The sequence below is a fragment of the Camelus ferus genome, chromosome 1 (genome assembly GCF_009834535.1).
Source record: "Camelus ferus isolate YT-003-E chromosome 1, BCGSAC_Cfer_1.0, whole genome shotgun sequence".
Lineage (NCBI taxonomy): Eukaryota > Metazoa > Chordata > Mammalia > Artiodactyla > Camelidae > Camelus > Camelus ferus.
In genome coordinates this window covers 118,675,330-118,690,850 of record NC_045696.1, presented here as the reverse complement: position 1 = coordinate 118,690,850, position 15,521 = coordinate 118,675,330, and the positions used below count along the sequence as shown (strand labels likewise).

The 15,521-nt window shown below is 45.5% G+C and overlaps 1 protein-coding gene across 2 annotated transcripts in view; it reads left to right on the top strand.

Annotated features, from left to right (window-relative positions):
- The window catches only part of PLCL2 (phospholipase C like 2), a 174,305-nt gene extending 159,430 nt beyond the window's left edge, over positions 1 to 14,875 (top strand). The window contains exons 6-7 of one of the 2 annotated variants that reach the window (XR_004323273.1): positions 2,051 to 2,160; positions 14,007 to 14,024. Coding sequence is in view for 1 of the 2 variants with exons in the window: in XM_032488909.1 (XP_032344800.1) it covers positions 2,051 to 2,160; positions 14,007 to 14,174 (278 nt within the window). In the remaining variant the exon portion in view is untranslated. Of the gene's footprint in view, positions 1 to 2,050; positions 2,161 to 14,006 lie in introns of both variants that reach the window. The other variant, XM_032488909.1, reaches the window with a different exon arrangement.
- The last annotated feature ends 646 nt before the right edge of the window (positions 14,876 to 15,521 follow it).

Genomic DNA, 15,521 nt, shown 5'->3' with positions numbered 1-15,521 from the left:
CGTTGAAAGACACTCAGGAATAAAGATGCTGTCAGTCACTGTGTGAGGAGCTGCTTCGGAAAGGTTGCATAGAAGGAGAGTCAGAAATCCGGATGCCCAGCTGAACAGTAGACGTATGAAAGTACACAGGAAATGTGAGAATTACAGCTGCTCCACGTTGTTTGTAATGGCCAAGGATTTGAAGCCATGTCCATTGGTCCATCAGGGGACTGGTTAGCAAGCGCCAGCCCACCCACACGCTGGGGTCTGTGCAGCTGTTAGACAGACAGAGGGTGAGGACGAGGTCCATACACTGGACGGCGTGACGACCACATGTGTGACACGAGGCAGGTCTGCAGTGTGCTGCTTCTGTGCGAGAAATGGAGGACTGTGAACACAGAGACACATGTACTTGGATTTTCAAGGAGAAACCAGGCCATAAGAGAAATTAAGAACTAATAAAAATGTATAAGGGGAGGGAGGGATGAGGGCAGAGGAGACCAGGAAGAAAGTCAGACTTACCTGAACACACCCTGATATGTAGTTTGACTTTGGATTCATAAGACAAAGTACATCCAAAAAAGAAAAAAAAAAAAAAAAAAAAAAAAGAAGGAAACACATGAACCGAATTGTACTTTGTTAGTGACAGAACTATGTAAAAAAAAATTATTCTGACTATAGAACACAATATTTTTACTGTACATTCTCAGTGAGATATACACTAAGGACAAAAAAAAAAAAACAAACGAGTTGCAGAGTTTAAGTGTATTTAGCAGTTTTACTATTAGTTATGTGGATGTGGTTAAGAATGATTTTCTGTCTGAGAAAAGAAATAAGCGTAATTTTTAAAAATTATGTAAAAATCTTGTATACTTAAATTTGAAGTATTACCAAGATCTTATTCTTCCCTTAAAAAAAAAATATATCTATGTACCCAAGATCTGTTCAATAAAAAGACCTAAAAATCCATGAAAACTCAGTAACAATGAGCACCCCCAGCCCCCAGATTGTGGCCTTTAAACACCATCCCCACTTTAAACATCCAGAGGCCCTTGGGGAAATGCCCCGTCCCAGATCTGAGATGAGAAGTGTGCTGGCGAGTCTAGAATGTCATGTGTCAGGAAGCAAGGGAAGTATCAAGAGGCCAACCGGTGATTTCAAAAGGACATAGGAACCAGTCTGAAGGGCTCCCATTGGCCAGAGATGGAATAAGTAACTGCAGATGAATATGTAAAAAACCCATGAGTTGTAGTGTCAAACAGGTAAAGGTCTGTCACCCCACTCTGCGCTGAGACTACTTCGAATGACAGTGGGGAGCGTTCGCTGATGACGTTCAGTTCTGGTGAAGAGTCACAGATGCAGAGTTAGGCTCTTGGGCTTTTCCCCTCCCCTCCCCCCTACAGTAGGCTTAGGGATCTGCCCTCAGACCGACTCTTGCGGGGACAGGAAACACATCACTTTGCACTCTTTTCATCCCCAGTGGCCAACACCACGTCCTCAGCAGAGCTGCAATGCACCTCTGAGGTTCCCGAGACCTGGGTTCTGGTCCAGCTCTTCCTCCTGCACCGTCCACAGCCTCAATCTCTGAACCTTGCTGAGCCTCAGTTGCCTCATCTCTAAAATAAAACAGAACAATCACACGTGCCCTGACTGCCCTTCAGAAGCACGAGGATCGGTCGCCCCCTCTAAGATCCTCCCGCCTTGCTGATGCCGTGAATTGTCCGTGTTTCCCCCATTGCTACATTCCTTTTCATTTTTTAATTTTTTAAAAATTCTACCATGTGTTTGTTTATTTTTAACATTTTTTAGGGGGGGATGTGATTATCTTTTTAAAATTCATTTATTATTTTTAATGGAGGTGCTGGGGATTGAACCCAGGACCTTGTGCGCTAAGCACGCGCTCTACCTCTGAGCCACACACCCGCCCCACTGCTACGGTCTTCAGTAGGCACTTCATGGGTTCCCAGTGGGGAGGGGAATCGTTTTCACTACGCCGAGGAGAATGAATATCGCCGGTCATTCCCACAGATCAGACGGGCAGTAACAGCCTGCGTCTTCTCGTTCCTTTCAGCCATGGAATTCCACGAGCACCTGCACAGCATAGGCACCAAGGAGGGGCTGAAGGAGCGCAAGCTGCAGAAGGCCGTGGAGAGCTTTACCTGGAACATCACCATCCTAAAGGTACGGTGCGCGAACGCTGTTTGTTTCCAGCAGGTTTCGTCCTGTCAGCGGGACTGTTCCCTAGTGGCACGGTATCAGCCGCTCAAGGGCGTGGTCACCGAGGTCCAGGGAGAGGTCTGCTCTCTGCAGGGTTCGGGGGGGGGGTGCGTCTGCGGGCACGGTAGCTGGGCAGTGCGGCTCACGGCGGGGGGGGGGGGGGGGACCTGGGGACTCCAGCGGTCCGCACGCTGTGGATTCTGCCGAGAAGGGAGAGGGCCTTGCATTTCCTCCTCAAAGCCCTGTCGGGTTCGTCAGTGCAGCTGCTTTGTGAAATCGAGAACGCTGACTACAGATGGATGCCTGGGAATTTGAACATGCTGGTCACTCAGCTTTCATGCAGCACTTTAAAGTATAATCGCAGCCTAATGTCGATGTGATCCCAGGGGGAAAAAAGGAAAGAATTGAGGGGGGCATAATCCGGAGAAATGGATAAAGGAATTGCCATTTGAAAGGAATTTTCCTTCAAGGGGATAACCATCTACATCCGCTTGTTCGCTTCTTTCCTTCTTTTCCTTTCAGTCTGTTTGTCCTTCCCTCCCTTCCTTCTGTCTTTCTGTCTCAGCATGACCATTTTAAAAGAATTGAGTTTTATTACTTTCATTGTAAAAGTATTGTATTTTTGTTGTAGAAAATGTCAGAACAGCACAACCAGAGGTAAACGTGGCCCTACCGTCCAGCGGTCTCTTGCTCTGCAGTCTCCTGGCTTTTCTCTGTGTGGTTATATAACATGACATGATTTGTAAAACAACATTGTGTCTGTGCCTCGGAACTTTTGTGAGTTTTGTCTCAATGGTCTTTACTTTTCTTTGTCAGTGTTTGGGACCTTGAATAATAATAACACAGAAACATTATTTCACTCTAGACCTTGGACAGCTAAATGTAAAATGACTCTCTGGTCCACCCTCCAAACTTTCTGCTCGGTTGAATTCAAAACTGTGAGGACGTTACCACAGCTGCCTCTTTGAGTTTCTCTGTTCCCCTTCAAGGCAAAAGATCCATCCTGCAGCTGACAGCAGTTTTCTGGTTTAATTAAATAAAAAGTCACCCTTCCAGAGCTAGCCAGCTTGCATTGCCTCGTATTAAGCCCCTACTCAGTTTTATAATTAAAATCATTTTTAAAATTTTTTGGTGGGGGGAGGCAATTAGGATTGATTGATTGATTGATTGATTGATTGATTGATTGGAGGCACTGGGGATTGAACCCAGCACCTGGTGACTGTTTTTAAATTGCTAGATCTTCTGCTTCGTATGTAACTGATCATTTGCAGTTCAGTAAACAGCAGATGCAAAAATTGACAATGAAGAGGAATTTGACTTTCCTACTTGCTGACTCCCTGTCAACCAGAGGTGGGGGGTACGCTACAAATTTCCTGCAAACCTCAGGAAAAAAAGAACACAGCAATTTATGGCCCTGTGGTAGGAACGGATGCCCATTTGGCTTTTATTTTATTATGGGCAAAAACAGGCTGAAGGAGCATCCTTTCATCCGTCAGCCATCCATGCTGTTCGTTCCAGCCCAGGATCCAGCAGCCTGGGCGTCACCTGGGAGCTTGTTCAAAATGCAGACTCCCGCACCCCACCAAGGCCTGCTGAGTCAGAATCTGCGTTTTAATAAGATCCTGGGGGATTCTTACGCACATTAAAGTTTGAGAAGCCCTGGGCCAAGAGCCACCAGAAATGGCCCACATATTAATGAAAAACAGCTGACGTGAAGTAGAAATTTAGAAAGAACAAAACTAAACCAAACAGCTACACCGAGGAAATGAATTTTCTTTTGCATTATGTCGGGGAGAGAGAATTAACACCTCAGACTTATGTTCACATGGGAACAGACGCACCGAACAGGGTGACAGATCTTTGTCAGGCGCCTAGGATGGTGTTTGCTGCGGGTGGTGCTGGAGTCTGGGGCAGCCCAGGCGACGAGCGGAAGAGCTGGAGAGAGGGGTGTGTCTCTGCTGTGCGAGGGAAGGGCTTTTCTCACTGCTGCACATTTCACAGACTTAAACTTTCTAGGGAAGAATCCACGCCCACGGAGTCCCGGCCAGGAACGCGGGTCAGAGTTGAGCTCCCCGCCTTTCCCGGCCGGAGGGGATGAAGTCCCGTGAGTCCCCCTCGCCACTTGTCCTTTTCGCCAAGCTCGGAGAGGGTCAGCCCTCCAGGGCCCCGTGTGGTGTGCGGTGGGCAGCAGGTGCCTCATGATGGCAGGGAGGCTCGGGGAAGGCTCCAGGTGATGCTGGATGTGGAGAGCAGATAGGAGGTTGTGCTGAGGGGGCCCTGAAGCTGAGGCCAGACACAGGGATTATCTGGGCGCTTAAAACGGGGCCTCCTGAGCCCCACCCCAGACCTTTGGGGTCAGACTCTTGGGGATGGACACAGGAATCTGCCTGTTAGGGATTCTGAGGGACCCTAAAAAAAAACCAAGTACCACTGCCCTGGAATCGAATCAGAAGTACCTTTCCCTGTGCATCACCCCACTCATTTGAATAACGAAGGAGGCGTGGGACATAGGATTTACTGTCAGAAGAGGGACTGTCCAGGCAGATGGATGACCCGTTGTCACCTGCAGAGCAGGCAGCCCGCCAGAAACCCCTTTCGTCCAAGCATGTCCAGCCCAGTTTTAGTTTTTCCAGTTTTAAGAATTGCTTTAAAATGCAGCAGTGAACCAAGGAGAAATATCATCCTCTATCACCACACCCAGAACCACCCACTGTTAATATTTTTGCGTATTTACTTCCAGTTATTTTTTCTTTGAATAAAAACCATTTATTTTTGTAAATACATCTTCATTACAAAGAACTATTTTAGTGAAGTATAGTTAATTTGCAGTGTTGTGTTATTTTCTGGTGTACAGCACAGTGACTCAGTTATACATGTATATATTCTTTTTCATATTCTACAGTAGGACCTTGTTGTTTATCTATTTTATGTATATACTAATTTGTAATTAATCCCAAACTCCTAATTTATATCTCCCCCCTCTCCTCCCCAACTGGTAACCATAAGTTTGTTCTCTGTGAGTCTGTTTCTGTTTTGTAAATAAGTTCATTTGTGTCATTTTTTGGACTCCACATACAAATGATATCATATGGTATTTTTATTTCTTTCTCTGATTTACTTCATTTAGTATGATAATCTCTAGGTCCATCCATGTTGCTGCAAATGGCATTATTTCACTCTTTTTGATGGCTGAGTAGTATTCCATTGCATATATATACCACAACTTTTTTATCCAGTCATCTGTTGATGGGCATTTAGGTTGGTTCCATGTCTTGGCTACTGTAAACAGTGTTGCTATGAACATTGGGGTGTGTGTGTCTTTTCAAATTAGCGTTCCCTCTAGATATTGATGGATCATATGGTAAGTCTATTTGTAGCTTTTTAAGGAACCTCCATACTGTTCTCCATGGTGGCTGCACAAATTTGCATTCCCACCAGCAGTGTAGGAGGGTTCCCTTTTCTATACCCTCTCTAGCATTTATTATTTGTAGACTTTTGAATGATGGCCATTCTGACTGGTATGAGGTGATACCTCATTGTACATTTCTCTGCTAATGAGGGATATTAAACATTTTTTCATGTGCCTATTGGCCACCTGTATGTCTTCTTTGGAGAAATGTCTGGGTCTTCTGCCTGTTTTTGCTTGGGTTGCTTGTTTGTTATTAAGTTGTATGAGCTGTTCATATATTCTGGAAATTATGCCTTTGTCAGTTGCATCATTTGCAAATATAGTTCTCTCATTTCATTGGGTGTGTTTTCATTTTTGTTTATGGTTTCCTTAGCTATACAAAAGCTTATGTTTAATTAGGTCTTACATGTTTATTTTTGCTTTTATTTCTGTTGCCTTGGGAGACTGACCTAGGAAAAGTTTGCTACTATTTATATTAGAGAATGTTTTGCCTGTGTTCTCTTCTAGGAGGTGTATGGTGTCCTGTCTTATATTTAAGTCTTTAAGCCATTTTGAGTTTATTTTTGAGTGTGGTGTGAGGGAGTGTTCTAACTTTATTTACATGCAGCTGCCCAGTTTTCCCAACACCACTTGCTGGAGAGACTGTCTTTTCTCCATTGTATATTCTTGCCTCCTTTGTCAAAGATTAATTGACCATGGGTGTGTGGGTTTATTTCTGGGCTCTCTAGTCTGTTCCATTGATCCATGTGTCCGTTTTTATGCCAATACCACACTGTTTTGCTGTAGCTCTGTAGTATTGTCTCAAGTCTGAGAGGGATTATGCCTCCAGCTTCGTTATGAAGAACTTTTTTTTTAATGTAGAAAAGGTAAGTTTTAAAATGACCTCTGATCCTCCCTCTGATAAATAATTATTAAATGTAAGTGACTTTATTCCAGGAACCTTTTCATATGCATGTGGGTGGATGGAAATACATTTTATTGATTCTGAGTCATACTTTTCACATCTTTGATATTCGTGTGTATCTGTTAATCCATGGCATCTTTGCATCGTGTCCTACTTAAACTGGCAGTGATTTTCTTCCTTAGTGGTATATAGAATGGTATGTCTCACAGGCACTAGTGTCTTGTGAAATGAGGTATATTAGTAGATAGAATCCTACTGTAAGTGCTCTATTTAATTTTTTTAAAGTACTAACTTTCACTTTACTTAACAGGAAAAAAGCAAACCATAAAGAAACTAAATTAATTGCTGACCAATTTTTATTTTAAGGGATATTTATTTCCTAGAAAATCCCTCTTGAGTTAAAGAGATTCTGAAAAATATTAATTGGAGTCATTTTGTTGGGTTCTCTGAAAGCTATGCATTTCAATTGTAAGTTTTGTTGGGTTGACCCTCTGCTGTGAAAGATGAAAATATTTGCACTAATATTTCTGGATGGGGAGTTAGGCATATGGTTAGTTTTCTATCGTCTGGGTTTAAATATCCCCAGCTCGTCACAGGACTGTAATTCCCACGGTGCTTGCTGTAAGTTCAATATTTAAATTGGTTCACTGTCACCGCCAGTCCCAGACATCACCCATGCTTTTCTGCAGACAGAAGGTGTGGCAGAGAAACAAGAGAAATCTCAGCTGGGGTCATAGACAGCCTTTGTCTGGACACTTGGGCCCAGCTTTCTCAGAGTTTGTAACCATCCTGTTCTAGACTTTCTGCTGCATAATTGGGGAGGTGGGGTGAAGTCCACTCCCACGGGCTTCTGAGAGCTTCTTTAATTCATAAGCCAGCCCTCAAGACCTCACAACTATTAGTCAAATAGCACCATTCTTTTTTTTTTGGATCAGCTTTATTGAGGTATCATTTGCATAAAATAAAATTCACCAATTTTAACAGTGCCATTCAAGGAATTCTGACAACTGTATACAGTCGTGCCATCCCCACAGCACTGACAGAGAACTTCCATCACCCCTAGAAACTCCCTTATGTCCCTTTGGAGTAAACCACCCCCACCTTGCTTTGCCTCTGCAGTTTTACCCGTCTCAGAAAAGCCTTGTACGTGGATTCATGGAATGGAGTGCGTTCCGCAGGACTCTCCTGAGCATCAGCCAAGCTGATGTATGTTTCAGTGAGCTTGAACCACCCTCTGTTCGTACATTCACTGCTTAACACATTTGGGTTGTTCCCAGTTTTTAGCTATTAGGAGTGAAGCTGCGATGAACATTCACCTACCCGTCTTTGTGTGGACACGTATTTTTTTTTTCTTGGGTCAATACCTATGAGTAGACTTGCTGGGTCATATGGTGAGTGAGTGTCAGACCTCATAAGAAATTGCCAACTGCTTTACGAACTGTTGCATTTTGTATCCCCCGGCAGTGCTGTGAGCGGTCCAGTCACTCCACACCCGTGGCAACGTTTGCTCTTGTCGGTGTAGCCAGCCTAGTAAGCGTATAGAGGTTGAGCATCTTTTCTGTTTTGGGTTTTTTGTTTTTAGGTTTTTTAAAAAAGATTATGAGGGGCTTTAGTGTGGTTTTCTTTATGTTTCTTCTGCTTAGCTTAGAGGGTTTTTTTTTCTTGAGATTTTTCTAGATATGGGTTTGTAGTTTTCATCCAATTTGGGGATTTTTCAGCCATTGTGTCTTTAAATTTTTTTCCATTTTACCCCTTCTCTCTTCTTCTGTAAGTCCATTTATACACATGCATGCTTGATACTATCCTGCAAGTCACAGATGCACACTGCTCATTTGTTTTTAGGCCTTTTTTTCTGTTTTCTTTAATAATTTCTATTGCTACATCTTAGAGCAATATTGCTGTCTCTTCTACAGCATCTAATCCGACATTAATCCTAGGCGGTGGGGTTTTCATTTTGAATTTCCCCTGCTTCTCCGCTTTGTGCTCATGACATCCTGTACCTTCTAGAACATGTATGATGTTTACAGTGGCCGTTTTAGGGCTCCCTCCCTCCCCCACCCTGCCTCCCACCTCTCACCTGCTGGGCCTCCCTGAGCTCCAGGCTGTGTCCCCAGCTGCACAGGGCTGTGGGGCCCTGTCTGGGCTCCACCCTCCCCACGCTGCAGCCTGGAGGCTCTCCACGTGACGGGCTGGGCCTCAGATCCGCAGCCCTTCTCCCGCGGCCCACCGCCTTGCTCTGCACAGCCATCACTTACTGTGTGTGCTGTGTTCTATCCAGTTGTATCTGCCTCATTCCTAACTTTCCTGTCCCCTCTTCTCCATCACTCAGAAATAAAACTCAAAAGACACTCAGTTTCTCTCTCCAGGTTGGGTGACTAGTAAGAGTTTTTATGAATTGCCAGTGTGAGTTCTGTGAGTTTCATTAAATTATGTTCCTTTCTTTGTGTGGCTGCTGCTCACATGTGTGTGAGGAGCGCCCATTTTCCTTTTTGCTCATTTCACGAGGAACATGGAAAGGAAATTCTGTCGTGTGATTTGAACCCACCGGGTTCATCCAAATGTTCGGTGCCGTTGTCCTCCCGGTGCTAATCACTTACACGGTTTCTATGTAGGGCCGTTCCTAAAACGGAGGGTCCTGTGGTAACTGTTACAGGCTCTATTTTTGGTGAGGAGCAGAAACTCAACTCAGAGGAGAAGACACGGCCTACCCCGGGCTGTCGTGAGGGGGACGGTATCTCAGGGAAACTGGAGCTTCTGACGCTGTATAAGTTGCTCTTGTCTTGGCCTAACCCGGACTGTACCTTCGAAGGTCTTCTTTCCAGGACTATTTGTATCTCCTAGTCCGCATTCTAAGGAGAGGAACTCCGGGGGGCTCAGCCTGTCCCTGCAGCCCCAGCCCACCCACCCGCAAGCTCTGAGCCTCTCTGGTGTCCAGCCTCTGTGGGTTGGGGTCCCTCCTGGCTTCAGCCCATGGCATCCAGGAAGGGCCTGTCACCCCACACAAACACAGCCCCCTCTGGGCTGCGTCATCATCTGTTGCTGGGGGACAGACCACACCACAGCTGGTGGCTCATTCCTCAGGGTGCCGTTGCTCCAGCCACTCACAGGGCTGGGCCTGGAGCACCAGGAAGGCTTCCCTCCTGGGACCGGCTGCTCCTCTGGGCAGCGGGAAGGGCTGGTTTCTCTCCCCGTGGGGCTCACCGCCGGTAAGTCCAGCGCCAGCTTCTCCGTGGGGCTGCTGGGACCCTAGAAAGTAAGGCTTCGCAAGGTCATGGCCTCACCTCCTCCAGGTGATCAAAGCACATCGAGGCCAGTCCAGGTTCAAGGGCAGGGAAAGTGTGCCTGGATGGGGATGGAAGGCGTCCCTGGTGGCCGTGTTCACAGGAGCAGACGCTGTGGACGAAGCGGTTTCCCTTCAGAGGGGTGGGAGACACCGCAGGCCAGCCTGCTTTCCTGCCAGGTGCTTGTCTCATGTTCTGTCACAGTCTGCAGCCCCTCACGGCTGCTGGCAGTGGCGCAGACTGGCCCCATCCCCTCCCCTTCATCCCTGTCCAGTATGTGGGGACTGTTGCATCTCCCCCAACCTCCCTGACTCAGGATGAGGCGGCTTCTGGTCCCTCCCCCGAGGGTTGTGTTGACTTTCTACATTTCCTTCCATACTTGGTTTTACAGCAAATTTGCTCAAAAATACTTAACAGTCCTATTTTGTACAAAGTTTGCATCTATCATTCATTGCATTCCATACCATCTCCAATGAATGCTCCCTTAAGTATTCTGGAGAAGATGGCTGATAGTTGACATTATTTCAGTTTAGATTTCCCAGGGTTAATGGGCTCAGGAGGTGTGTTAGCATGTTCTCCAGCGGTGTTAGCGATGCTTGACCTGCACTATTCCAGCTGACCGCAGGAGGGCGCCGAGCTGGGCTTTGCATGTGGTTGCTGGGTGGGTCCTTCCTTCCTTTCCGGCTGTCCTCTCCTTCCCCCACCCGCCCCCCAGCTTTTGCACAGCAAAGGAAACCATAAACAAAAGGAAAAGACAACCTACAGAATGGGAGAAAATATTTGCAAACAATGCAACTGACAAGGGCTAATTCCCAGAATATAAAAACAGCTCATACAACTTAATAACAAAAAAACAAACAACCCAATCAAGCAGTTCTCCAGTGAAGACATATAAATGTCAAAAGGCACATGAAAAAATGCTCAATATCGCTAATTATCAGAGAAATGCAAATCAAAACTACAATGAGGTATCACCTCACACCAGTCAGAATGCCCATCATTCAAAAGTCCACAAACGATAAATGCTGGAGAGGGTGGGGAGAAAAGGGAACCCTCCTACACTGCTGGTGGGAATGCAGTTTGGTGTAGCCACTGTGGAAAACAGTATGGAGATTCCTTAAAAACCTGAAACTAGACTTACCATATGATCCAGCAGTCCCACTCCTGGGCACATATACAATAGGCAAGACATGGAAGCAACCTAAATGTCCATCCACAGGTAACTGGATAAAGAAGTTGTGTGTATGTATACATACACACACACATACATAATGGAATACTACTCAATCTTAAAAGGAGAAAACAATGCCATTTGTAGCAACATGGTGGATCTGGAGATTGTCATACTAAATGAAGTAAGCCAAAAAGAAAAAAAAAAAGAACTATCACTTATGTATGGAATCTTTACAAACGACACAAATGAACTTATTTTCAAAACAGAAACAGACTCACAGACAGAAAACGTATGGTTACCAGGGTGGTGGAGGGGAGAGAGAAATTAGGAGTTTGGGATTAGCAGATACACACAACTATGTATAGAACAGGTTTTTAAAAAAAAGATCCTACTGTAGAGCACAGGGAACTATAGTCAATATCCTGTAACAAACCATAATGGAAAAGGATATGAAAAAGAACATATATATATAACAGTGTGTATGTGTGTGTGTGTATAACTGAAGCATTGTGCTATATACCTGAAACACAACATTGTAAATCAACTAGACTTCAATAGGAAAAAAAAAAAAAAAAAAAAGAGCTCGTAAGACACAAAAGCCCTGGAGGAAAGTTAAATGAATACCACTAAGTGAAAGAAGCCAGTTGGAAAAGGCTTCTTCTTGTATGTTGTCCGATCCCGGCTGTATGACATCCTGGGAGAGGCAAAGCTACTGAGCCAATAAAAAGATGAGTTGTTGCCAGAGGTTAGCGGGGAGGGAGGGGGGAAGAGGTGGGCACAGAAGATGCTTGGGGCCGTGGACCAGTCCATCTGATACTGCAGCTAATGGTGGACGCGCATCCTTATACATCCGTCAAAACCTATAGCATATACAACACCAAGACTGAGCCCGAATGTGAACCAGGGACTTTGGGTGGTAACGATGTGTCGCTGTAGATCCATCAGTGGTGACAAACGTATACTGTGGGGTAAGATGTCAGTAGTGGAGGAGCTTGTGCCTGGGTGGGGATAGGGGGAATGTGGGAACCCTCTGCATTTCCAGCTCAGTTTTGCTGTGAACCCAAAGCTATTCTAAAAAAAAAAAAAGAAAAATACAGCTTATTAAGTAATAATAATATTTGAAATGTTAAAGCACAAATATCTAGTTAAAATATCTTAATCATAAATGTATATAGCAGCTTTGCATGTGAGGGCAAATTCTTTAACAAGAAATTAGACTCTTGGCCCAGTAATGCTAATACTTACGCAGAAAGACCTCACAGCTTGTAAAATTCCAGCGTATGAGTTCAGTGAAGAATGAATGCAGATGCAGCTCTTTCCAGTTAAACAATGCAATGGAACCATGTGTCGTCTCTCATGAAAGGCGTCTGTAAAGCGGGGAAATCATGTACCTTAAGTGGGAAACAGCAACGCATGCCATGGGTGCTTTCCAACCTCACGTGGCACAGGACCGCGTTGCAGTTTGGTCTCCCGCGCAGCTGGGATTTGCTTGTAGTCCAGTTGCTGCCGAGGTAAGTCCTCCCCTGTCACCCTCCGCAGCTGGCCCAGTTTTAACTGTGCAGGAGCACTTAAAAGGGTGTGCACACTGCAAGGCAGTTCAAAAAAAAAAAAAAAAAAAAAACAGAGGGAGAAAGAAGGGAGAGTACCAAGCATGGAGGTACGGCAAAGAAAAGTCAAACCCAAAGGCAAACCATGTCTGACAGAGCACCATAAAGACAGTAACAGAATAAGTCAGAGCCCAAGAGCATGAACAGAATAGTGAGCCAGGAAGGAGGAGGGTGACCGTGAAGGAGAAAGAACCGGGGGAGGAAGCAGCTCAGACACAGGGAGGGAGGAAGGAGCGAAGAACAAGAGAGCAGTGCTGGGACTTGGACCAGCGGGGCTTCACATCCCTTCTGTTGGGCCTCTTGGAATCCTTGCTGATGCACGGGCAGCTTTACCCCCCAGGGGACATTGGACAGTGTCTGCAGACATTGTGGTTGTCACACTGAGGGGGTCTTTGGTGGGTCAAGGCCAGGCATGCTACTAGGATGCACAAGACAGCCCCCACCGCCACCCGTAACCCAGCAAAATAATTCTCTGGGCAAACTGTCGAGTGATGAGGTTGACAGACTGCCTTGGCCGGCAGCTCCCAGTCCAGGCTCCCAGTGACTGTGTTTCAGTTTATCCCCCCATTTTCTGACCTGTATGCATGTTAGGCTGCACGTATGTCAAATTGATGGTCACACCCTAGAAAAGAAGTTAAAATTTGGCTAAGAGGGTTTATTCAAAGTAGAGAATGCTTTCTTCCATCCCTTCTCTTAACTAGAACTCGGTGAGGATCTGCTGTGTGCCTGTGACTGTCAGCGCCTGCTTTAAATGCAGAACTTGAGAGCGGCTTGTCAGGGTTGGGGACGGCAGGGGGGTGGGGGTGGGTGTGGGGGTGACTGCAGAGTCATAATAGAAGGCGATAGATTGTATTTGTGGTGATAAGTTAGCTCCCTGTGTTGACTGCACTGGCGGCTACGGGAATCTACCCACTGGGTGAAATGACATAAACCTGTACCTGTGTCAGCTCCCTGGTTCTGGGTGTTGTACTAAACTTACGTAAGATGGAACCAGTGGCAGAAATTTAGGACAGTGTACACAAGACCTCTCTGTACCATATTTGCATCCTTCTGTGCATTTATACTTATTTCAGAATAAAAAGTTAAAGCAAAAAAAAAAATCTTAAAAGGAAAAATGCAAGACTGGCCGCACAATTAGGGAAAGATGTCACTCTAACCAGGGCAGATGGGAACAGTCAACACACAGGACTCTCTGCTGATGCATAAATGGAAAGGACTGAAAATGCAACACACTCAGAGTATGGTGTGGAAAACTAGGGAAAGCAGGCTTGTTTTTTAATTAAAAATGGACCTATTTGGATGTAGCGCCACTAAGAAATGAATATGCCCTTTTGTGGAACCAAAAATTTCTATTTCAGTGGAAGATCTCTGTGGTCAAACTGGACCGGCCAGGCTTGGCTTAGCGAGCGCTGTCTAATTGCGTGTTTCGTTGCAGGGACAGGCGGATCTTCTGAAATACGCCAAGAACGAGACCTTGGAGAACCTGAAACAAATCCACTATGCTGCTGTTTCCTGTGGGCTGAATAAACCCGGCACAGAAAACGCCGACGTTCACAAGCCGCGCCGGAGCCTGGAAGTCATACCTGAGAAGGCAAACGACTGAAACTGGAGAATGAGGGAACTTTCTTGAAATCGTTTCAGAGCTGATCACTCCAGGACCAATCGTAGCCAAGTGGGACACTTGCTTTGCACTCACGAATGAAAATAATATTGGAGATTTTACAGTACAACTGGAACAGCCGATGACAGTCTGTGAAAACTGTGAATGTATTTAGCAGCCCTGCGTGTGAAGCCTAATAAACTCTTCAACTAGAAATTATATTCCTGGCCCAGATATGCTATATTTGTACACAAAGACATCCTAACTCAGTTGCAGTGTGAACCGCACACTGTCTCTCTACTAGTCACTCTAGTTCCATTGAGAAGCAAACGTTTTCCTAACTGAAAACAATGTCTTAAGATGGAAATGGATTGTACTGTCTAATGAGTATTTATTGGGGAAAAGCCTACTCTGAGTTCTACTTTTGTATGACTGCCGGGATCTCTGGGTCGTAGGTGACTGGGGTGGCAAGCCTGCTGAGCCACGGTTACTAAGGGAAGCGTGACTGTACAGCCTCCGTGAACTTGGGGAGCTGCCAGGGGAGGCGGGGGCACCGCAGCCGGACGGGAGCTCCCAGCCGGAGTCACGTGCCGGGTACACAGATGATGTCCAAGTAGCCAACCTGGAAGCAACACACTGTACATAGTTTTTCATTGTACGGAGTAGTGTTCACATTAAAAAGATGTTTTATGATATTTCTCCAATAGCGGTGCGTGCATTTAATGAATGTTCAGTTTTTAAAACTTATGGTCCACGATGTTCTGTTCTGAAGAGCAGCTGATGACCTGGTGAACAGCTATCAAAGATAAGGTGCATTTTGCTTTCAGTCCAGTGGCCACGACTTGACACACTGGCAGCTTTCTGCCAAGCAAACCCACACATCTCCCAGCGTCCCGGGTCTCACCGGAATGACGTGTGCTTTGAAGCGGTGCCGACAGTCAGCAGACAACAGGTGCAGGTGCGGGCAGCTCTCCCCTGCCCGCTGAGTCTTTAGTCCAAGATTTTATTTTCCAAATCAATGATACTTCGTGCGATTTTTGCAAAGATCCTGGACACTGCTGCCTAATTAACTGCTTCTCCCAAACCAAACTGCTCTCCAATTTTGGGAGAGGAAAAGTGATCTAAATCTTCAAAAACTGCTTTTTGATGTGTCTGTTTTCTTATCCGGGATTCAGGTAAGTGAGCCACGTAACTATGTGGAATCTCCAAATTGGGGTCTCATGACTGCATTTCCTCACAGTTAGGGAGATGCTCAGGCTCATATATTAAATTTATTTCTACCCAGACACCTAAATATTCTTTAAAAAAAAAAAAAAAAAACTCCTTGCCCAGTTCTTGTCATCTGCACGC